General features: G+C 36.0%; 1 protein-coding gene across 4 annotated transcripts in view; it reads right to left on the bottom strand.

Annotated features, from left to right (window-relative positions):
* Positions 1–7678: 7678 nt before the first annotated feature.
* The window catches only part of Hnmt (histamine N-methyltransferase), a 65698-nt gene continuing 48504 nt past the window's right edge, over positions 7679–24872 (bottom strand). For all 4 annotated transcript variants that reach the window (XM_027936848.2, XM_071619217.1, XM_071619216.1 and 1 more), the window contains 4 exons: positions 23702–23809; positions 22538–22668; positions 20020–20113; positions 7679–12382 (listed from right to left, as the gene is read on the bottom strand). In XM_027936848.2, the coding sequence (XP_027792649.1) occupies positions 12027–12382; positions 20020–20113; positions 22538–22668; positions 23702–23809 (689 nt within the window). In that variant the 3' untranslated portion in view covers positions 7679–12026. The remainder of the gene's footprint in view (positions 12383–20019; positions 20114–22537; positions 22669–23701; positions 23810–24872) is intronic.

A 24872-nucleotide genomic window follows, 5' to 3' on the forward strand; every position in this document is an offset into this window, starting at 1 on the left:
ACTCTAGTTTGTTTGAGAGTAATTAAGAGACAAGAAGAAGTGGGGAGCTGGTATGGTATAGCTCATTCAGTCAGATGGCCCCAGTTTCCATTCCCACTGTGCCACTTAATATCTGTTTGATATTAGGCAAGTCTTAACCTGTCTTAGGTTCTACAGCTTGCTTAAGTGTTAGTTTCTTCTGGAAAATGGAAAGAATAAAACCTATTTCATGATTTGTAAGAATGAAACACATTTTATGTCACTTAGCACAGTGTCTGGGCTACAGATCTGGAATTGTGTAATTATTCCCTCCTAGTATATTTGTTATGTGAAGAATTGAACTAATCTTGCCTGAACTATTTGATTTTCCTTTGAATACATTTAGGAATAAATTTAATAAAAGGACACATTTGCTCTGCTTTATGTCCCATAATGATTGAAAACAACTGAAAGTCCATTACCTCATTGGAAGGAGACTAGAAAGACACAGATTCCTTGTTTTCTTGAAGTAAATAGATTTATTTCTTTCGCCATGCTTTGGCTATTCCCATTCTCTCATTCCTTGTCTCTATGCAACTGGTACATTGAGGTATGATTTCTATTGGTCAAGGTTAGAAGTTGGCAAATATAATTTACTCTACCCCACCCCAACTTATGCTCATTCCTGTAGTAGGAATTTATTTTTCTCTTCATGTTGTGATTTATTCCAGGAAAGGGCATTGCATTACGGGGTGGGGATGAGGGGGTCTCTAAAAACAGATGGCACTCTTCAAGATCCTGCTCAAGTGTGTCTTATCCATGACATCTGTTTCTTCACTTCTCTAGTAAGAATTCATTCCCTCAAGCAGTTTCTACAGTTCACTTTTGCATTCACATCTCACTATATCTTGAAATATAGTTGTTTTTCATCATGTCAGTCTTCCTTCAGACTCAGTAACATCTCTGAGCACTGGAACCAGTCTTCTCCTTCACCTTAGCCTTCCCATTGTATCCAGCATCTGGTTTTGTACACCACCAGTATCCAAACAAGGCAAGTCCCTATCCATCAATCACCCTGTATAGAACCCCAAGGTGAGAGTTTTGGCTAGTGGACAGTGTACACACAGCATTATATGGGAATTGGGGAGTTTGTTCAGGTAACTATAATTATCTGCAACCTTATTTTGAGGTAAGTAAGAAAGATTGAAGATGTGGAATCAGCACATCATGTAATATAGAAAGTGCATTCTGGTCCTGCTGGCTTCCAGCTCCTTGGCTGAGAAATGTCACAGACTGTTAAAGTTTGCCTCCAAGCCAAAGGCACATCTATTTACACAGTTGTGACTATTTCTGTTTCAAATTTACATCTGCTTCTCAAATGCCCCTCTTTCTTCACAGTAATATTTTCTCACTGCTCCGTGTAAATTCTCCCATTTTTCACATTATTGATCTGAAGGGGATAGAAGGAGTGGCTCGGGCAGAAAGGAAAAATCACTTCCCATGTGTAGTTGCCTTAAAATGCCTGACATTTACATCTAGTTCCCCTTCTGAGAATTAAATAATGCCCTTTTAAGGCACAAAAATGGAAATGTTATAAACCCTGATTTTAAATAGCCATAGGTATTCTCGGCTGGATTTAAACATATTTTTCTTGATGGGAAATGATTATGTCTTACAGATCCCTCCAACACTATTTTGCTCAAGCCAGCAGACCTCTGTTCTTTCTGATTGGAAAATGTAAATCATACTTAAGAGTTGTTTCAAAGAAAAAAAAAAAAAGAAGTCTGAAGCCGAGTCCTTGGACGCAAAGTTGCAGCTCACTGCAGATTCTATAGTTGAGTTACAACTCACTGAAAATTGGGGATTTAAAATGGAAGCGCTGACAAACCTTCAAGCCAGGGTAGCACAAATGGCGCCTTGATAATTTATAGTCTACAGGCAGCTCTTGGGTTTATTATCACAATGACAAATGCACTGTCATTGTTAATAGGATATTTCCCAGAAAGGACTTCTTGTTATGCAAGCCAGGTTCGGTATGTCATGCAGCATGATAGCAATAAAGTCTACAAGAATTTGTAATGAACTTCAATTACTAATAGATTATGGTTAATGGGAAATATGTGCAGTAAAGATATGAGTTTTTATATGCGCCTTCTGGTATTCTATGAGGCAATGATTTATGCTACAATTTATGTTAACATTTTCCACTATGAAAAGGCCCAATTTGGTAGAAAGCCACTTCATTTATAACATATATTTAAGATAATTTTGCACACAATATAAATGAAGGCATAAAATTAGATATTAATCTATTTAATTCTAGCATTTTTATTTTTATTGAAAATGAAGACTCTTTTCTTTTCTGAGTAGTACCATTGGTTAAAAATTCCTACTATAAAACAAAGCACGAGATATATTGTCTTTGAGTTAAAAGTAACATGTTGTATGTTAATTTCTTTGTTTAATTTCCTTCTGTAATTAAGGACCTGTTAGAATTTGATAGACACTGGTGTCTTGCTTATGTGAGTATTATTTTTAATTAAGAAAATCCACAAGTATTCATGTTAAATTAAAAGATGAATTTATAAGCCACATCATGCTTCCTCTCACCATAGAGATCCATGGCTATGGTATAAATGTGGAGGTACATATATAAATGATGTGTGTGTGTGTGTGTGTGTGTGTGTGTGTGAGATATACTGAAGCAGACACATACACACACACACACACACACACACACACACACACACATTCTCTATACATACACACAGAGATGAAAACTGACAAAATTGAAAAATGCTTACCCTAACAGTAAATGCAGGCAAAAACACCCCCCAAAAAACAAAACAAAACAAAACAGTAAAATTCAACTATGACAATTAAATGTTTCACTTAAAGATTTTTAAGTTAAGTTTTTATGAATTAAAAATTATGAGAATTTTAGAGCAGTCATAATCTTGCATACCTGAAAGTAACTTAACATCTATAAAAGGTGTGTGTGAAATAGCTAATTTTAAAAAAGGTTATTTTTAAACTAAAAAACAAAACAAAAACACGTTTTTATGCTTTTCCTTCTCTTCAAATTTTCAAATTCATGTTTTCCCTGCATAGGTGCTACATGGTATCTTCAAATGGCAGGTACAAACATAAGGAGCACCCATGCACTTGTTACTTTTATTACTTAAACAGTCATTGAAACAGTTTTTCTTTTATCTTTCCTGCTTCTCCTCCTCTTTCTCATCATTTTGTGGTACTGAGGATTGAATCCAGATGTGCTTTACCACTGAGCTACATCCCCAGCCTTTTTATTTTTATTTTTAATTTTGAGACAAGATCTTGCTGAGTTGCTGAGGCTGACCTCACATTTGTGATCCTCCTGCTTTAGCCTTCCGAGTCTGATATTGCAGGTATGAACCATCACAACCAGAAAACAATGTTTTGTTTTGTTTTTTTTCCTGAATGATGATGGCTCTAAGAATCAGAGAGGTCTTAGAATATAAGAATTAAACATTTTGACTTTGAAGAGAGACACTTCCAGAAGACAGCTTTACTACTTATCTTATACAGTGTGCCCATCTACCTAAATTTATTATACCTCAGAGTCTGAATCTAAAAAATGAGAATAATTTTAAAAGACTGACTTTTTTATTTAATTTTTTTTTTAGTTGTAGGTGGACACAATACCTTCGTTTTATTTATTTATTTTTATGTAGTGCTGAGGATCAAACTCAGTGCCTCAATGTGCTAGGCAAGTGCTTTGCTACTGAGCTACAACCCCAGCCCCCAAAGACTGACTTTTTAATAATTAAATTCAAGTGAAATAAGACATCAAGATTTTTGCATAGTGCCTGAAACATAATAAGTACTCAATTCATTATAAATAGCATTAATATTAATAGTAGTGATAGAGTATTAGTAGCATTTGAAGAAATACTGGTCTACATAGGTTAATACATAATGTAATGTTTATGTACTTATTCCTTTTCATTATTATTACAAAATTCCTTATAAGCCTCAATATCTTATAGGTTTGGAGGCTCAGATGAACCAGAAAATCACCCGATCTCTTCATAAAACTATCTTGGACAGCACACATGGTTCGATTTGGTATTGAACCATGTCATTTGCATATCTCAAAAGCCTCCCAGGTGACTCTTCACCCTATTGAAATTTAAAAAGCAGTACATGGGTTCCATTTATAGAATCTGTTAATGCTCGTTTCTCTATTTGTGGAAACAAACTAAGTCATTTTTTGGGTGGATACCTGACATCATGCAGATTAAAAATCTAGAATCCAGGTGACTGACACATGGGCATACTTCTCATCTTGATATTTTGGCCCTATCTGAAATAGTCACACATTTTCCTAGCACCAATGCAACCAGTATTGTATTTCTCAAACTATTGCTCTTATTATTTTCAAAATGTTTTTATACTCCTTTATAGATTAGAAAAAATATTCTGAGAAAGCTGGGGAAGACATGGGTCAGAATAACCTAGCTATGGTAGTTAGGATATGAATATAGTTGCTATTACTACGAACAAGTTAACATAGCACGTACAAGGTAAAACATCATTTCTATGTCTCGTAATAGTCAAACGACAGGCAGTCCTCCCCTAAACCTTCTCCTGCAGGTCCAGGGGACTGACTTCTTCTGTCACATTGATCCATATTTCCTAGTATGTTGCTGCCCTTTTCTGCATGGTCTAAGATAGCTCCCTACCACATCCACATTGCAGCTATCCAGGAGCAAATGGAATAGAAGAATGTATTTCTTCCACTATCAGTCTATCTTACAAATTGTGTTGCCACTTCTCACATCCTATTGCCTAGAACTTAGTTATATACGCAACTTTAAGGGACTGCCATGTCCTTAGCAAAGAATTAGACATTCCATTAGCATAGAATTGGGCAGGGGGGTTAGTAGGAGTAATAACAGCCTCTGCCAGAGGGTCTCACACATCTCACCAGTTGGAGATACACAGGTTTTAATAATTACCTTGATAGTCTCTTGTTATGGATGCTCAGTTATTGAGGATGTTTTTGCAAGGTCAAAATAATAGATCAATTCACTGAGATTGTCCTCCCCTGCCCAAGAGGCAAGTCCAGTCACACAGAGGCTAACCTTTGAAGATAATGCATTGTTGAGCCAAAGCTGATTAAGTCAAACAGGTGCTATTTTCATATCAGAGACCTCACTCAGCTGAGCTCAGTGCATAGGAAAATTTGGAAGCTAGGAGATAATTCCTCCATGAATATTGAAGATAGAAAGGGACAGAGAATAAACAGTAGTACATTAAAAGCCACAAGACCCAGTGATTATGAACATCTTTGGGGTTAACTTGTGTGGGTTGGAACTCCAGCTCCACAAGATTTAAGAACATAGGGAACATTAATCAGGCAAATCTCAGTTTCTTTCTTTGTGAAATTGGAATAAAAATACTAAATCACTCATAAACTTGTACAAGGATTAGATTATATAATGCATATAAACACTTACAGCAGTGCCTGACATCTATGAAGGCCTCAATAAATATTAATTATTGTTAATGGGGAATCCTTAAAATTCTCTATGGTCTATTTTATTTAGCAAAGAATCTTACTCCATGATTAACTCTTTTTCAAGCTGGAAATCACGAGAGGCCAAGGAAAACAGAGGGAAGCAGCCAAGCAGAGGATCCAGGATTTGCTCCATCCCTAGGACACACAGATGGGAAACTCATGAACTGCCAATACCCCAACAAATCCATCCTGCAAGGCTTCTCGTGGAGCAATAAGCCCTAGATAGTTTCCTTCTCCAATTCATTTTCTGATAACTTTTAAACAATGAGAAAGAACGCCAAATTCTTCTCTGGAAGAATAAAAATAAATAAATAATAATAATAATAAACAACCACAAAAATAGCAAGCCACCTCCCATTAAAGCTACAGTAGGGTAGATGAAGTCTCTTGAAAATGTGCAGAAGAACAGCAATATCTTGATAAATAAGCTACAGCTGCAAGGTGCTTGTGCCGATAATAAGTAGCATGGAACAACTGCCTCTTCCACAAAACCCTGGGATTTATGTCCAGTCTGCCTGCATTGAAAACTAGAGAATTAACTCATGAAACCCATACATCAACACGTGGAGAAAAGGGAATCACAGTATAGAAATGAAATTAGCATGAAATTAGTTAGCTGTAGGACATAAATAGAGGTACTGACATATCTGTGCGTCTTCTGTATCGAATGTCTTTGGAGAACTCACCAACCCTGGACTGCAGTTGATGGCCCCCATGATTTATTTCAACATTTTCTACCCTAGGCAGGTTGTTTGCAAAGTCCTTCAAGTATCATTAAGACGAATCAGGAAACACAGATAATTCTTCAAGAGAAGAATATGATTGTAGGAAGACACTGCTTATACAGAACATCCACAATGTGTCATTTCAGCCTCCAGAACAGCGCATCACTATATTTATTAATCCATTGCCACAGAGATTACAGCAATCTGACACAGAGCTCTAATGAATTTTTGGCACGTTTGGAAATTGTGACTCTTGATGTCCAAGGAGCCTCGTAAATCAACCCCCCCCTTTTATTGCAGTTGGCTTTTCATGGTGTATATCACACTGAGAAATGGATTACATGATCCGTAGCTTTAACTACCTTGCATTAGTTGATCGTGTACTATGGATGTGTATTACACAGTGTATGAATCATAGGGGAGCTAGAATATGTGTGACAGATAATTTAAACATGAAATTGGTGATGCCTGGGAACAGGTAGAAATAGAGTCAGAGAAATATAGGCAAAGTGAATGAATGGGAGAGCCCAGGTATTTGCTGCTTGCTTAACACAAACTTATTAGTAAAGTGTGGTGTTCAGAAAGAGTGCTATTTCACCATTCAAGGAGATGATTTTTCTTCATACTACTCTGATCCTCCAATTGCTGCTTTGTCCCTTCTATAATCAGACCCTTTCAGTTTACAAATGGACATTTGGTGGCAAAGGTGATTTATTTCTATGAAGTCTTACTCTACCTCTAAGATGAAAGAAGATCATAAACTTAATTTGCCCAAATCCTGATGCACAGTGGGGAGTCAGAAAGCCTAGAGTCTAGCTTACTTCCTGTTAACCAACCTGCTTTGAGAGCTAGGCCGTTATTTAGCTTGTATCTCAAATTTCCTCATCTGAAAAGTAGGATAATTAACAACTGATCTTCCTAATTCATTGAGTAAAAATCTCATGAGATCTTATATTTGCTCTAACTAGGGCATTTGAAGGGCACAAGGTAGACACCCACATAGATCCTGCCAGGAAAAGGTTGTCTGTTTTCAGGAGAGACATAGATAGGAAGTAGAATGGTGAGGAGCATTCTTGAAACAACCAAAGCTCATCTGCATTTCAAAAGTCATGCCATCTTATACTCCTGGCATCTCTCATTCTTTACACAAGACTGGTCCATTCTTGTTCAAACTGTGGCTTCCTAATGGGTCTTCCTGAATGGGCCCACAGTGGCCACTCTGGGCTGAAACTGTCTTATGACTTTAGAGGTCAGCTACTATAGGAAGTCACAAATGTCACTACTGCTCTCCAGACACATCAGGCTTATTCCCATATGAGGGCCTTTACATTTGTACTTCCTTCTTCAGATATTTTGTCCTAACACTTCACAGGACTTGTTCCCTTACTGCTGCATTTAAATCACTCTTCGGATGTCTCTTTTTTAAATTTGTTTTAATTTGACAGTACAATGATCTTGACATATACATTTTAATCAGATGGGATATAATTTCTCATTTTTCTGAGTGTACAGGTTGCAGAATTACATTAGTCATGCAGTCACATATATACCCACAGCAATAATAATGTCTATTTCATTCGGCTGTCCTTCCATTCCCCACCAGATGTCCCTTTTTAATGAGACCTCCCGTAGCCACTCCACTTAGTGCTATCCACTCTAGTATTCCTTTTCCTTTATTCACTTTTATTTTATGAACATTGCCTGTCTCTTTCTGACATACATTTATTTTTATCTTTTTCACTCTTATATATCAAGTCAATGATGTCAGAAACTTTTATTATTTTTAACAACTATATCTCTTGCTTAACATAATGACTCACATCTAAGAGGTACTCAACTAATATTGGAGAATGTATATTTAGTGAATGAGTGAATGAATGTGCGGCTGTTCCTGATTTGTGATTCCAAATTTCTAAGAGGAGAATTTAATGTATTCATTTCATATTTTTCAAAAGAGAATACTCTAATCAATTTCTGGCTGACCTGTGAGTTGTCATCCATGGCCAGTTGCCCATTCCTTGGTCTGATTAGACAGGAATGAGATGGGGCCACTTCATGTGGCAGAGCACAGGCACATAGAGCACTAGGGCTAAAGGGAGGCGGATCCCTTAAGGAGGACCTTGAATGGCCCAGCCCGGATGGTTCTGAGAGTGCCAGCTTTGCTCTGGCAGAAAGAGAGAGGCCATATGCCTTTGACTAAGAATCACAAGGTTGGAAATTAGGTTGCCTGTTCCATGTACCAACTCCCCATTCTCTTACAACTTTTCTTAATATTAGTTTCTTATTTGCTCTGCATTTTATATTAAATTTCTATGTGTAACTAATAATACTGATAGTTAATATTTTCTATATAGCTTAACCTTGGGAATCCCCACAGCTATCCTCTGAGGTAGGTACTATGATTCTCTTCATTTTGTGTATGAAGAAATGTGAAAACAGAGAAAATATGTTGCCTGGGGTCATTTGGAGAGTGATTAACACAACCAGGATTTGAACCCAAGGACGTCTGGTTCTGTAGCTTCATCTAACAAGACTATTTTTATCCATTCAGTCCACAAGCACTTGATAGGAAGGCAATATTTTCCTAGAAATAAACATTCCCATGAGGTAAACACATATAAATATGTTTTCAAAATGACAAGATATTATGTACAAACTATGCTTATTAAATACACATTTAAAATACATTAAATATACATTTGGTTCTGTCAGTTTCACAGACCTAAGATCTAGTACTCTCCAATTTTGCCTCTCTTTTTATGGATGTGCACTGGATATTACTTAATTTGGGGGCCCAGAATGGCAGAATTGTCAATTAAGAAAGTCACCAATTTTTATAGCAAGCAAATATGAAGACCCTAAAATACTGATTGGTCCCACATTATACTTTCTTTCTGGATATTAGCCATACTGTTTAATGACAAACATAAAAAAATTGTGTGAGAAATAGTCCACACTATTGCTTCTTTTTTCTTTTGCTGTCTTGGAGATTGAACCTAGGACATCATAACATACCATGCAAACATTCTACCACTAAGCTTGACCTCAGACCCTTGTTTGAGTTTTTTGAGTTATGCTTACAATAATAATATCAACAGATAAGGTGTAGGATAGATGTTTGAAAAGGGAAGAATTTATCCATCACCTTTTCTTTATTTTTTCCTTTTGGTACTGCTGCTTGAACCCAGAGGTGCTTTACCACTAGCTGCACCCCCAGCCCTTTTTTAAAACTTTTTTTTTGTTTTTTCAAGGCAGGGTTTCGCTAAGTTGGTAGGGCCTTGCTAAGTTGCTGAAGCTGGCCTTGAACTTACAAGCCTCCTGTCTCAGCCTCTCGAGTTGCTAGGATTACAGATATGTACCACCACACCTACCTTTGTCTTAGCACCTACCATATGAAGGCACCATAGCAAACACAGAGATACACATGGTATATAAAACATTCTAAATTCATGCTTATGAGACTTCTTTCAGAATCACAGAAAAAAAACTTTAAAAGTCAACATGTGACTGACCCAAAACCTTTGTAACATCATGTAGTGCTGGAAAGAAGCCAATAGTTCCATCCCTTGAACCTGGAGGGCTTTCAGTCACTAAGTAGTATGTCCTTATGGGCATTTTCCTGTTAAAGAAGACTTGTGTATTCTCACTGCATTAAACTGAAGCAGGTAAGTATTTATCCTGTGTTTCTTAGGAAAGGCCTTATAGGGATGAAAAAATAGTCATATTTATAAATGCTAATCTATATTGTACTTCTATTATTTTCTACTTTTAATAGCATATAGGTTCTGTTGGCTCTAGTTTTTATTTCTTCTTGCACATGTGCTTTGTACAGAAGTCCATCATTTGCTGTATAGAGTCTTGATTTCTATTCATCTGGTGAAGCTTTTCAAGGTCATCCTGGCCTCATATCCATCACTCATGTGTGCCTCCCCGATTTCCTTTGTCAGTAGTACATATCAAGATGATTAATGGTTCAATGTTCATATTCAGAAATCTGACTAGATAACTGTCGTTTTATTTGTTGGAATTTATAATTCAAAAAAACATTGATGAAGTTGTTCAAGAAAAGAGATCAATACAAGTCAGTTTTACTTATTATGAACGACAAAGCTTGGTAATTTGTTAGTTTAAATAGGCTCTGTACCTGCATACTCCCTGGGAATGAGCTAGGGGATTAAGGAAGGGTATCCAGTCTTTTTAAAGTGACTCTACTGCAGAGCTGAGAGGAAATGCTCGAACAGGAAAGACTGAAAACCATCCTGGGCTGGAGGCTGTTTCACTGTCAGAATGAGAATCTATGAGTTTTGTAGGAAGACCTTACTTTTATTCTCTTTTGTCAGGGAATATTAAGTATATACCCACTTTAAAATATTATTTATCCATTATTTTTACTTAATTATTTACCTTAAAAGATGCATTGCTTTTATAAGAATGACAAGGACTTATTATTAAAAATAAAATAGGGACCATCAAATAAATTTTTAAAAATCCCCTGAAATCTACTGTCCAAGATGATTTTGGCCTTAAGAAGAGGTATTAAAGCAATATAAAGGATTAAAAAATATCAAAATAAATTCAAGGTTTTATACAAATTTTGTAAATGGTACAAGGTATGGGTTTTCGTCAGCTTTTTTGCTGCTGTGACAGAGACCTTACAAGAACAATGTAGAGAAGGAAAAGTTTATTGGGGGTCTCACAGTTTCAGAGGTTTCAGTCCATGGGTGGCTGACTCCATAGCTCTGGGCTTGAGGTGAGGCAGAACATCAGGGCAGAAGGGTATGGTGAAAGAAGCAGCTCAGGACATGGCAACAAGAAAGGAGAGAGGGCTCTCCTCACAAGGGACAAAGCATAAACCCCACTAGCACAACTCCAGTATTCTGACTCCTCCAGCCATACCCTGCCTACCTACAGTTACCACCCAGCTAATCCATTCAAATGGAGAGCTAATGCACTGATTAGATTAAGACTCTCATAACCCAATCATTTCACCTCTAAATTTTCTCTCACATGAGCTTTTGGGGGAGACACCTCATATCTAAATTATCACAGTGCATTTCAAGTTGAGAGTTTTATTGTTTGTTTTTCCATAAATTTTGTTTACGTGGCTATTATTTTAGGAGAAATAGCTTATTTGCAATATTACTCTTAAACATATAAATTTCAAGCATATTACTGTTTTATTTTTTAAAAAGTGAAACTATAAAATTATGATAAAATATATTAATATTTTAAAGTGTGTCAGCCGGAAAATAGAAAAGAAAAAAAAAAAGAAAAACCCTAAATCAGGCTGAATAAAATACAAAAGTTACAACATATCAAAAAGACAAGCAAAACATAACTAAATCATGATAAAATTACAAGAGAAAACAAAATGGGAAGAAAGGATAGCATATGACAAAGAGCTAATTTGTAATGTTCTAAAAATGCCTACTGTTAATTAAAAAATCCATAGTATATATTTTCTTAATATGCTAGAAAATTCCATTACAATCAACAAATGGAAAGAATCATATTATCAATAGGCCTGTGAATCTCAGTTGTCTCATATTCCCAGCTATGTGATGCTTAGTCAGTCTGCATGTCGTCTCTCATGGATAGATAAAACCAGAGTATTCCATAGGATTCTGCATTGAAGTCCAAGAGTGTTTTGGAATTTTCGAGATTACAGATACGCAATGTTCTTACCTATACTCTGAGATGCACTGGTAATTTTAGTATGAAAATGAATGATCAATAATTGTTCAAAATATAACTTTTGAATATGCTGCCATGATTGATAGTTACGCCTCGACCACAATGAAACTCAAACTATTATTAAAAAGGACTTTACCCTCTTTCTTAACACTAAATTCAGGCTCCTGGAGATCTTTCATAATTTCTGCTTTGAGATCTGGTGGTGCTGTTGTGTTAAAGTTGCAGGTTTCTGTCAAAAAATCCCACAGCAGGTCTCCATTTTCATTACCATCAATAAAACAGTCAGTAATGTCCATGGTGGACAGAAGGTCATAACACTCATACTTAATCCCCAGGTTGTCCAGCATCTGAGTAAGGTGAGAAGATGTGACATACTGGCAGAGGTCATCTCTGGGTAGGCGGGATCCATACTTTTTCCACAGCTTGTCCCAACCACTGGTCCCTGGATAACAGAATAAAATTCACATGTTCACTTATTCTTTCTTTCATTTACCTCCTGCCAACCAGTACACTAGATGTTTGGGAAGAGCAGTGAACAAAATAAAATTCTCATACTTTGTGGAAGTCAATTTAAGGAGCACAGATGAAGGAGTGGGTTAAATAAATAAGTAGACATGTCAGATGAGGATAAGTGCTAAGCGAAAATTTAATCAGAATAAGGGATGAGGAGGCTAATGAATTTGAAGAAGTGTCATTTTATCTAGGGTGGTCACAGAGAGCCTTTTTAATAAGGTGACATTTGAGCAAAGACCTAATAGCAAGCCATGTAGACATCAGAGGGAAGATTACTCCAGGTAGAGAAAAAAGCAACAGCAAAGGATGTAAAGCAGACACATGCTTGACCTGTTTAAGAACCAACCAGGAATTCACTCAATTGGAGTTGAGTAATCAAGGGATAGAGTAGAAAGAGATGAGGTTGGATGAGTGGCAGGTGGTCTAGATGAAGTGCCAGATCACAAGAGGCCATATTGGAAACCACTGTAGAAACAAATTAGAAGTTTATGGACTCATGGAAATGTTCTATGTCTGTGTTGTCCACTATGGTAGTCACTTACCACCTGTAGTTATGCAGCACTTAAAATGTGATTAGTTGTTACTGAGGAACTGAATTATAGAATTTTAGGTTTCATTTCATTTTAATCAATTTTAATTTCAACTTCAATAGCCAAATGTGGCTCCCATATTGGAAAACACAATATTAAGAGACTAATTTTCATTTTAATAAGGCACTCTGGCTATACAGATGAGAATTGACTCCAAGCACATAAGAGAAGAAGCAGAACAGTGAACTACTAAAGAGAAATGGTTGGACATTTTTTGTATCTTATGCTCCTAAATCCAATGGTATTTGGCAGCAGCTTGGATTTAGGGTATGAACAAATGAAAAGAATCAGTGGAAACTCCAGGGATTTTTGCCTAAACAAGGGGAAAGGCAGAATTGCTATCAATTCGCGATTGGAAGAATGAGGAAAGAACAGATTTAAATGTATTAACAGCCATCTGGTTTGGGAACTATAAAGTTGAGATACCTACTGGATATTCAGGAGGTGATATAAAGAAGGTAGTTGTTTGTGTTAGTCTGAAGATCAGAAGAGAGCTCCAAGAGTTTTTTTTAAAAAAAATGAAGTGGAAGGAAAGAGCACAGTAAATAAACGATAATTTACTCAAACCAAAGGGTAGCCTCATGTCCATACACCATTTATAAGACACTGCCTTGGACTGCCATTAACTAGGTTTGCTACAAATTTTGCACCCCAACTTTAGAAGACAGTTTAGCAATATCTGTTGTATTAATTGAAAATTTAACCCAGCATAGAAGCTAAGAGATAAATCATGTGGTTTAAGTTAACGTTCCTAGAGTTAATTCAACCTAAGAGATTATCCAAAACAGGAAATTGGAAATAGTAAATACTCTAGGTAATTGATATTCTACTAATGTTTCAGAAGGTAGAGAGATACTTGCAGGATTTGCTCTAAAAAGGTAAGACTGGATGAGGCAGAAAAAAAATTAAATTGTAGTTGAATTTAAAAAGGATTATGAAAATGTATTTTTAAATATTTCATACCAAAGATAGTAGACTGTCTTCTCAAAAGAGAAGCCCTCCTGTCATTATTATTTTTATTATTATTATTAAACCTGGTGGAGAGAAAAGAATCAAACACCAATTGCAGAAAATTTGCTGGTGTCAGTGCTGTGACTCAGTGCCACTTCTGAGCTTAGCAATTATACACTCTCTGACTGATGCATTATCATAATGGCTCTCAGTGGGCACAACATATGGTGTTACTTTTGCTTTCAACATGATATAAACCAGATTATTTTTTCCCTGTGTCTTAAAAATAACACACCATAATTTGCCTGCTTCCTTAGGAGAAGACAGAAAACTTGGAGAAATCCTTCTATGTCATCTCCCTTGACTAGATAGGCTGTCTTCAATTTGGCAGCTCTCTCAACTGAGACCTGACTATATTATCTGCAGAACCATGCCACCAGCATCAGTTTAGTTGGGGATACTCCTCATTTAAAACAAAATCCAAATCTTTAGTTCTTATTTCTTCTATTTTTTACCCCCAAATCAAATCTTTCATCTTCATAATCAGGAACCGATTCTAGTTATCACTAAGTGCATATTTACTGAGCTGGGTTAGTTGTATAACGAATGCTTAGGAACAGAGAAAAGTGTCTTTCCCCTCAAGCAACATGTATTCTAATAAACTGATCCATAAATGCAGTCATTTAATTCTGATTTCAATTTCTTTCTTTTCCCAATTAGTTTTATATGTTTACCCTTTATTGTTTTTATCTGGGCATTTCTCTCTCTCTCTCTCTCTCTCTCTCTCTCTCTCTCTCTCTCTCTCTCTTTCTCTCTGTGTGCTCTGTGCATGTGTATGATTGAACCTTTTATTTCTGTTTATTTTAAAACCCACCTGCAAATAGTATATTTTATGTTATTTATATTTTAATTTTTGGTAACAGTGATTTAACCCAGGAGCTTTTTGCCACCATGCTGCATACCCAGTCCTTTTTATTTTTTATTTTGAGACAGGGTCTCACTAAGTTGATAATGGACTTGCTAAGTTGCTGAGTCTGGCTTCGAATTTGTGATCCTTTTTTCTCAGCCTCCTGAGTTGCTGAGATTACAGGTATGTGCCACCACATACCTATAGGCAGTTTAAAAGGAAATGTCCTTTTTTGGGGGGGATGGACACTCAGAGCTAATTATAGTTCTTATATCACAAGGTAGAAATAAACAACTGTTCAGTTCAGATCAAACACATTTTGAGTATCTTCTGCAGGCAAAGGTTTAATAAAGATCTGGCAATAAATTAAGAGGCAAAAACCCTGCTCTCAAGAAACTCTCCTGAACTCCCTATATGTAATAGCACATTGCTTAAAGTGTTTACAGATCTGAATACTTCTTTAGATTAGGAGTCTTTCAAAGGTAGAGGAAAGCCAGGTGTGGTGTTCATACCTGTAATCCCAGTAGCTTGGGAATCTGAGGCAGGAGGACCAATTTAGCAAGGCTCTAAGACCCTGTCTCTAAATAAAATACAAAAAGAAATTTTTTTAAAAAGCTGGAAATATGGCTCAGTGGTTAAGTGTCCCTGGGTTCAATCCCCAGTACTCCACCCACTCAAAAGAAGGAGAAGAAATATGTTGGTTTGGGGCTGGGGATGTGGCTCAAGCGGTAGCGTGCTCTCCTGGCATGCACGGGGTGCTGGGTTCGATCCTCAGCACCACATAAAAATAAAATAAAGAAGTCGTGTCCACCGAAAACTAAAATATAAATATTAAAAAAAAATTTCTCTCTCTCTCTCTTAAAAAAAAAAAAAGAAATATGATGGTTATCTCGGTACCTTTCAAAGCCTACAATTGACTGATAGTACAAGCTCAAAAAACTGAACAAACCAAATCCACAAGTAACTATGCTATACAGCAAACATGGAACTGAGGTATGTATTGAACAATGCTGATCCCATACCACATCTTAGCCAAACTAGATGATCAAATGACTCCATATTTCATTACCTTAACATCTAATAAATTTCAATCATAAGTGTCTATATAATGCTCAAATAATGGTAATTTGGTAGATTCAATTAAAGAATTCATCCACCTGGGAACAGGTTAATATCTGACTGCTTGGCATATAAGAACTCAGGCTACATGGCTTACTTAAGATGATCCTTTAGAGCAAGATGATTCTCCAGAAACGTCATTGATCTATCTACCTAGATGAGATCTTGGCTAGATGAGTGCTCTTAGGAATTTAATTTAGTAAATAAATTCTAAGCTGTTCTGAGTCTACCTACAATGAGTACTCCACTTTCTTCATTACAGAGCAGATATGGATGAAAATATTATACTAAAACAAATGAAATACATCCTGAAACATCTTTGTTGTTTGTTGAAGCAAATTCCATGTAGAAGGTGATCATAAGATCTTGATAAAAATGGAGTGCAGTGTGAACCATTTCAGATTAGGTATTCCAATATTCAAGTTTATGAGCTATTTGTTTCCTTTTAATTATTTTATTTATTTATTGGTACCAGGGATTAAATGCAAGGCTTTGCACATGCTAAATATGTACTTTACACTACACTTCCAGCCAGATTAAATGTTTTAATCTGACAAGTCAATAGAGAATGGAGTTTGAAGAATTAATTTGGTTAGCAAGACAGGCTAGGGCAATTCTTCCTATAGGAGGAGTAGGAGGGACACAGATGGAGCACCTCAGTCTAGAAAGAGTTCTTAAACATGTCTTTTATTCATAGAGTAGACTAACAGAGATGGATTTGAGGCTTTATCATGAAATGACTAGAACAATGTGGATTATTTCAGTACATGTTTACTGATATAACAATATCTGGTTAGAAAAATTTTTGTGGCTAAATTTGTTTCCAATGTTGAGAACTAAGCTTGATTTATTTAAAAACAATGAACCATATTTATATTGGATACAACCAAGTAAATATTTCTGTTTTTTAAAAGGAAACTAGAGTTACTTCCAGACAATGAGAGGGCCACAGAACTTGTCTCAGAAAATGTGTTGTTGTAAGGCAGGTTGGTGGGTGCAAGGGTTCATCTTGGTGATAGAGGTAAAGCAAAAGAGAATTAAACTATGCCATGTAACAAAAGGATTAGACTAGGGAAGTGAGGAGCTGGCATCTCAGCATTAAGCTAAAAGAATATGGAGAGGTCAAAAGAAGTTATGAGAGTAGGTAGGTCCAAGGGAGGTGGGCCCTGAGATAGCAAGAGAAAGACCAGAAAGAAACTAGCTGTGAGACCTTAATGCTGAATTCTGTCCTCTGCTCTGCCTTCCCTCATGTGTCAAAGAATAATGCTTAGAAGAATGAAGGAGGTATGACTATGTCCATGCCTGTACATGGTGGAACAAGATGAGAAAGGGTGGGTGCAGCACATGCAAGCCTGAGCCCAGGAATCCTCATGAGTACAGGAATGATGAGGAGGGTGGACAGACTACCCACATTACTTAGGATGAAAGCTTCAGTCATTTACTCAGTAATTATAAGAATTAAGTACAACCCTATAGGATTAGGGAACCTGGAGGCATTCCACTTAAACTCAGTTGAGGACCATGATCAATATATTCAACATATTCCTTTTTCAGATGGAATGTTTTCTTGAACTGTAAAGAAAATTTATTTCTTTCATTTTAACATCTTTAATTTATTTAACACTTTTGATAAAAGCAAAAATAAGAGACATTTTAGCATTAGGAGAGAGAGAAGTGAAGAATTCAAAATAAAAGATCTAAATCTATTTTCTCTTTTCTTCAGTGGTTCTTCTTTTAAGAAGATATGGATGTGGTATTTCTTCCACAGCAGTTAAGCCCTCTTCTAAGAAGTGACCATGGGAAAGGAAAGAGGAAATCAGTCCCAGTGCCATAGTCTGACTTCTCTTATTTATTGCATTCTTATGTTTAGGAGTGACATCTGTTAGCAATATTTTTCTCTTTAGGACATCTGTCTCCTATACTATAAGCAGTATAAAAAGAACCCGTGAACCGCATATTGAGAAAGTAAATAAAATATTTATTTCCACCATCCAAACTACCTTGATTAACTTTTTCCTCAAAATTCTTTTCAGGCATATCTGAGGTCCTGGGTTTAATCCTAAACACCACAATCATCCAACCAACCAATCATTCAATAAATAGTTTTCAAAAAGAGCTAACTTGTTTTTGAGTCTTTACCCTCTGTTGATTTTTTTTTTTTATCCCTGAGTACATATTTACATAGCACATATGAAGTACATTTTTGGATAGATACAATGTAGGTATGATTATCCAGAAACAGCCTTGAATTAGCTAAGGCTCAGAGACCAAGTTTACATAAGTAGCAAGTGCCTTACTTTTCTTGCCCCATGTATCATTCTTATGTGTGTCTTCATTTCTCTCTCTCTTTATGGTGCTAGGGATCGAACTCAGGACTTTGTGCATGCTAGGCAAACACTTTAACACTGAGCTACATCCCTAGCCCTAGTTTTCACATTTCTTGATGCCAATAAACCATGGCTTCTAGTAACTCATTCATAACATGGCCAGCAGAACACTGTGTCTATGAGGTTACTTGGTCAGTTCTCAGTTGCATAGAAAACTCATGTCACTTTCTAAATCTGGCTTTTTAAAATTAATAAATATATACTCATATACTCTGATACTCTAATATTTAATTCCTAAAAAATATTTTAGAATAACCAAATATAAATATGAAAGTGAACTTGCTATCGATATGAAATATATTTTAAAATCAAACCATATTATTTATGGATGAATTGCTATTTCTGTATGCAAGACTTTTTCAGGTCCACTGATGCAGATCATCAAGAACAGACTTTTGTGTGAAGAACTAACTTTACTTTTATGTTCCTAAATGCAGTGCAAAGTACTTTAGCCCAGTGTCCTAATTTAGAGAGAAATTAGTAGAAAGGATCCTGTTTACATAATCTCTTTTAAATGGAAAGCCAGACTTTTCCCACAAAAATTAATACTTTTAACTAACTAGAGGTAAAAAAAAAATAGTATATCAAAATGTTCTCATGGGGAGCAGGTTGTGTACAGGAAGTCTCATTGCCAAACTCTCATAAGTTCAAGCCCTGGATTATAAGCAGCAACTATTTTTGCAATCTTGAAAACTATTCATTATATTTAAGAACAAGTTAATTTTATGACATAGGGATTGAGTATGGAGTCGGCTGTGTGTTTGAGGATGATAGGGACTTTCTGCATTTTGAATCAAAACATTTATCACTAGGTGGGCAATCCACAAAGACTGCATGGAAGGATTACTCTAATAAATAAATGACCTCAATAATGTTGACGTTTCATTTTCTAAGAACATTTACTTATGTTCTCTACATGGCACTCTGTATCTCTGGAAGCCACACGATGGGATCAAAAGCTTCTCTGGCAAATACATCATCCCAAAACAAACCTGTGGGCCATTTTTTATAGGTGTTTGATAAAAGCTACAATGAGCAGTGTTGCTAATGGTTTACAAATGGAAATTAATCAAATATGATAGCATCTTAAATATTTTAACCTTTAGTTATTAATTAATATCCAGAAGCAAAGGGATACTCAAGTGACACAAAGTAAGTATAAATATTCACTACTCTTAGGCTCACTTAAAAATTCCTATCACTTGGGGCTGGGGTTGTGGCTCAGTGGTAGAGTGCTTGCCTCACATGTTGAGGCACTGGGTTCAATTCTCAGCACCACATGTAAACAAATAAATAAAAGTTCATCAATAACTAATAAGATATTTTTTAAAACTATCACTTGACTGTCCTCTGTTGTATAAAGAATTCATAAAAGAAGACAAAGACTTTTACCCAAGAAAAAGAAGTAAATAGATATTTAATTCCTTTACACCCCCTAAACTAAGAATGTAGCAAAAGACTTTCTTAATAGTATAAAAAATAATTGATTGGAGTCAGAAACTAAGGCAAGAATTTTATAACAATGACAAAATATACTAGATCTCCTCAAACACATGAATCCATACATGCACTATTGCCATTTTAAAATTCAGGCTGAACGAAAATAACATACCTGATACAAGAATAATGAGAATCTTAGCATTGTTAGCTAAGAGACTATGGAAGAATTTCAGGGTAGCTGGAATATCTTCTACATAATACAGCATCTAGATAGGAGGGAAAGAGAAATGGAAAAAGAAAAAAAAGAGAGAAATGAGACATTGCTCTGTGTTGAAGTCTTTGTTGCTTAGACTAGAAGGTTTGATTTTCAAGTTCAGTGAATTTTTATCCAATAAAACTCTTAAGACATTTAAAGATTAAAGATGTTATATGGAGAGATAGGACAACAGCATGAGAAAATATTTGGGAAAATGGAAAACTATGGCATTTGTTCAATTAAAGCCAAATAGGTTTAAATTTTACTTCTGGCTTCTATAACACAGACATTTATAGCTGAAGACACTTTGATTCCATTCTACATGGGGACATCGATCCTCTGCCTATTCTATATTTTGTGAACTGCAGTCTTCTGGGAGAAAATGGTGCTGGCACCATAAAATCAGACCCCATTTCATGGAACGTTGCTTTAAAATTAAGTCCTTTGTACTAGCTTCTCCATGTGCTCACAGATGCTTTTTTTAAAAAAAAAAAAAAAAAAAGAAAATCACAGAAAAATGTGACAAATTCTGATGTCTAGGACATTGACCTGAAAAAAGCAGGAAGCTACATGCTTGGTCATAGAGTGTTAGGGGTCAGCCCACCCTCTTTTAGTAAGTGCAGAACTTTCTAGCCAACACACAGAGTGTGATATTATTCATTGGGAGTGGGAAAATTTCCCTAATGATTTTCATGCCCAAGTGGCTAACCACCCCACAGACACTTCTTATATCTCACCTTCTTCTCTCTCAGACAAGAATTCAATATTCCATATAGTGTGTTCATAACAGAATTCATTGCACAAAGAGAAAACAACTTAAGCTGTAGACTCTCTCACGTGAATGAATGAAGTAGAATGAAGCTGCTTATGGCCCATACTGCCTCAGCAGCCGTGTTGAGTGCCAGGTCACTCCACATTGCCCACCACAGGGAGTGCAGACAGGCACCAACATGGCTGATCCACAAGATGGCTAAATACCTATGACATGACCTGGATGAAAAAGAGACAGGGCCATAGCAGACATCCTGAATTTATCTAAGACACAGGGAGACCTGTGGGCTGACTGTGAATATCGGGAGAGTGTCAGGACTGAAGTAGCAGTGAAGAGATAGAGCTCAGAAAATGTTGAGTAGATAAAGGAAAGAGAGATGCTGTGAGGAAGAAAGGACAAACATGGAAGTCTGGGGGTAGGGGACGACAAAGAAGCTGATGCCTAAAGTCACAGTATTTTAGAACAGGGAAAATAATGGGAATCAGAGCATCAGTGGAAGAACTGGCTTTTGATAAGAGGAGGCTTCTGCAATAAGACAGGAGATGATGGTTACAAATGCAGCTGTGTTTGCAAGTTAAGAGGGTGAGAGATGAGTTTTCATCTGATAATTTATATGGTTTTCACACAATAAGAAGTGAGGTCATCAGCTGGAGATGAATGGTAGGGGGAGGTTGCAGAAGAATAAGGAAAGAAGGGAGTTATGAAATAGTTATGTGAGCAGGGGGGAAAGCAAGTATAATAGACAAACACCCAAGGCTTGCTTAACAACATTAAGTGCCCCCTCATGCAGAAAAGGTTTTATCAACCAAGGGAACAGAGGTATAGGATTGCCTAAATATGTCAACCTTGGGGTCGTTTCTTCTTTTGGTTTCTTCATGAGTTTATTTCTTTGGTCTAACTATAGTTGTGGTCTATAGAACAGAAAAAGTGTTTTGTTATTCACCAAGTGGTAGATCTGAAATATGCACATCTGCTGGTAGTAGCCAACTCTCAAAGCCTAGACATTGCTCATGCTGTCCAGAAATATCCTTGAAGGCTGGAAATTCATCTATTCATCTATTCATCTGGTCCTCTATTCAAGAGTTATCACTCATTAGGCTCTTGGTGCTAGACATAGAAATAAAGTCCTGCTGAATGACTGGCTGATATCAGTAAGACTTTATTGATCTGAGGAATCATAAAACTTGCCCCTTTTGCTTTATACACAGTATGTGTAGGCTGTTTATTAAAGGCTAAAGCAAAAAAGGATTTAGAAAAAAATGTACATTCCAGACCATTTGGGTCACTGGAAAACTAGCCAGGACATATATTCACTCTATTATGTATTCGTTCTACTGTATATGAATCTGTGTGGGTTTCTCACTGCAGAAAACTATATCTAGATAGATAGATAGATAGATAGATAGATAGATAGATAGATAGAGATAGATAGATAGATATAGATATATAGATATAGTGATGACTATGGAATAAAGAAAATTGGCCTTATGGGATGTTAAGGAAAATTTTATCAATACTTGTATTTGGACAGATAATACTCCCTTGTAAAATGAGAAATCACAAAATTTTCATTTAAAAAAACATTAAAATTTTACACATGCTTGATGAATATTTCTGAAAAATCTCCCTTCTGATAGTATTATTATAATAAATATTTCTTACCTGAATCATATGAATAAAGTCCCACTTTTGAAGCTCTTTTTTCTCCATTATTCTATTTTGATATTCAGATGATGTCTCTTTATGCCAAGCAAACTTTATGTTCTCGAGGTTTGATGTCTTGGCTACAAGCTCTAAAATACAGAGAAGAGGTGGCACACCATCAATTTTAATTGCAAATGTGGAACCAATTTCCATTTAGAATTTTAATGCAATCAATGTTATATACATAACAGATATAAAACACATTTTTCTTTTTTATGCAGCTCTGGGAAACCTTGGGGCTCATTCTGATTTTTTCCCAGGATTAAATAAAATTAGAGGCAAAAGGAAGAGTCAATAAGAAATAATTATGAGAACCTGGTTAGATATAGGTTACGTTATCTTAGTATTAATGGGGAATCCACTAGTAAATTTTATTAATGTAAAGTTGATATGAAACAGGTAATATGACTGTGAAATCAGGAGCAGGAAACCAAGGCCCAGGACTATATCTGGTCTACCACCTATTTTGCATGAACTATAAACTAAAAACATATATTGTTTTATTTCCTGTCATTCATGTTTCATGCTATTACATTATTATTAATTATTTTATTATTATTAAATGACTAGAAAAATCAAAAGGACAATATTTCATAATTTGTGAATATGAAATTCAAATGTCAGCATTTATAAATGAAGTTTTATTGAAACACACTAATATTCAGTTTAAATACTGTCTATGGCGAGCTTTGTGCCAAAACATCAAAGTCAATTAGCTGTGACAGAGACTAGTGGCCTTCTGAGTCTTAAACATTTACTACTTGGCCCTTTTCAGAAAAAAAAAAAAAAAGCCAATTCTTGTTGTAACCCATTAAACATAAGCTATTTAAGGGCAGGAATTCTGTCATATTCTGAATCAATGAATGACTCTGATCCTAAGAATAAAAATTAAAACTAATAGTTGATGACGACATGGGAATAGATGGAGAGTCAATAAGAGTCTAATTATTCACTGTTCACAGGCTGAGGCGTTCATTCATGCCTTTAAGAATTAATTAGGTTCTTCTCCAAAGAAGCTTACAAAGAGCATACCACAGTCACTGTATTATTAATCATTCAAGGCAAAAAAATATGAGATGATGTGGATAAGATTTGGCATATAGCACCAAAGGCTACAGGTACCTTTGTATTTGGTGATTTGTTCTGCACTCGGTTCAACAACTTCATTGTTGATATGCACTCCTGGGTATTGAACCTGAACTTTGGAGAGAATTTGAAGATCAATTTCACCTAGAAGATAAATATACAGAACAGATTACACCATTACAAAAAGAAGTGATTAAGAACAATTTGAGCTGATTTATTATCTGCCTTACTTTTACAAGAAAAGACTAGCAGAAAGAATAATGCAAAACTGTTCCACTGCCACAATACCTGTAAGGCAGAAACGCTAGGTTTTCAGTAGGACTCATAATGTAATTTGAGGGGGAACATGAATGTCATTCAGCCATTCATTCATTCACACATATAATCTTTATTTAATATCCATCACTGCATTTTATTAAATCAAAGATGTCATTGATTACAGAAGATGACAATCCTTATTTTTGTTTTACCAAGTCTGGAAAAAAAACACCGTTAGATATAATTTTAAGATTTTATCAACTGACCATAATCAGAGACATTAAGATAAGGAAAAATAGCTTAGAATGAATAAACTTGTCTAGGCTAGAAGAATGAAAAAAAAGATTAAAAAAAGATAAAAACATATGTTAGGTACAAATAAAGGATACAAAATATGTCAGACATCTGCCTTCTAAAGTATCACTGCCTAGTGGAAGAGACAGATATGGCAACAATCCTGGCTGTATTGGGCTAGGGTGGGATGAGGAGAGGAAATCATGAGGGAAAGGATATAAGAGAAGTTAGAATAAGCAGAGCTTCTTGAAAAGAGACCACTCTCCAGCTCTGTCTCTCTCCAGGGGAGAGAGAGGGAGAGTGGCCCAGAGACTTATGGGAAGTGAAGGATTGTAGGCAGAGCAGACAGGATGACAAAGGCACAAAGTCAGGAAGTAGAAGAGTACCTATGAATACTTAGAATACTGGGTGAGGCAAGAGGAAATCCAAGAGGTAAGTGGAGAGGAGATTTTGGACAGAATGGATATTCTTCCATTAATTCATTCATCAACTACTAATTGACGGTTTACCCTGTGCCAGCAACTGTACTAGGCTATAGCAAATGCAAGAGCAGGAGGATCCCCATCCTGATGGAAACTCGGTCTATAAGTGATGGCATAGGAAAAGGTGGTAAGGCAGATGGACTTGCATTTCAAACAGGTGTTCTCCATGTACT

Source organism: Marmota flaviventris, chromosome 11 (assembly GCF_047511675.1).
Source record: "Marmota flaviventris isolate mMarFla1 chromosome 11, mMarFla1.hap1, whole genome shotgun sequence".
Taxonomy (NCBI): domain Eukaryota; kingdom Metazoa; phylum Chordata; class Mammalia; order Rodentia; family Sciuridae; genus Marmota; species Marmota flaviventris.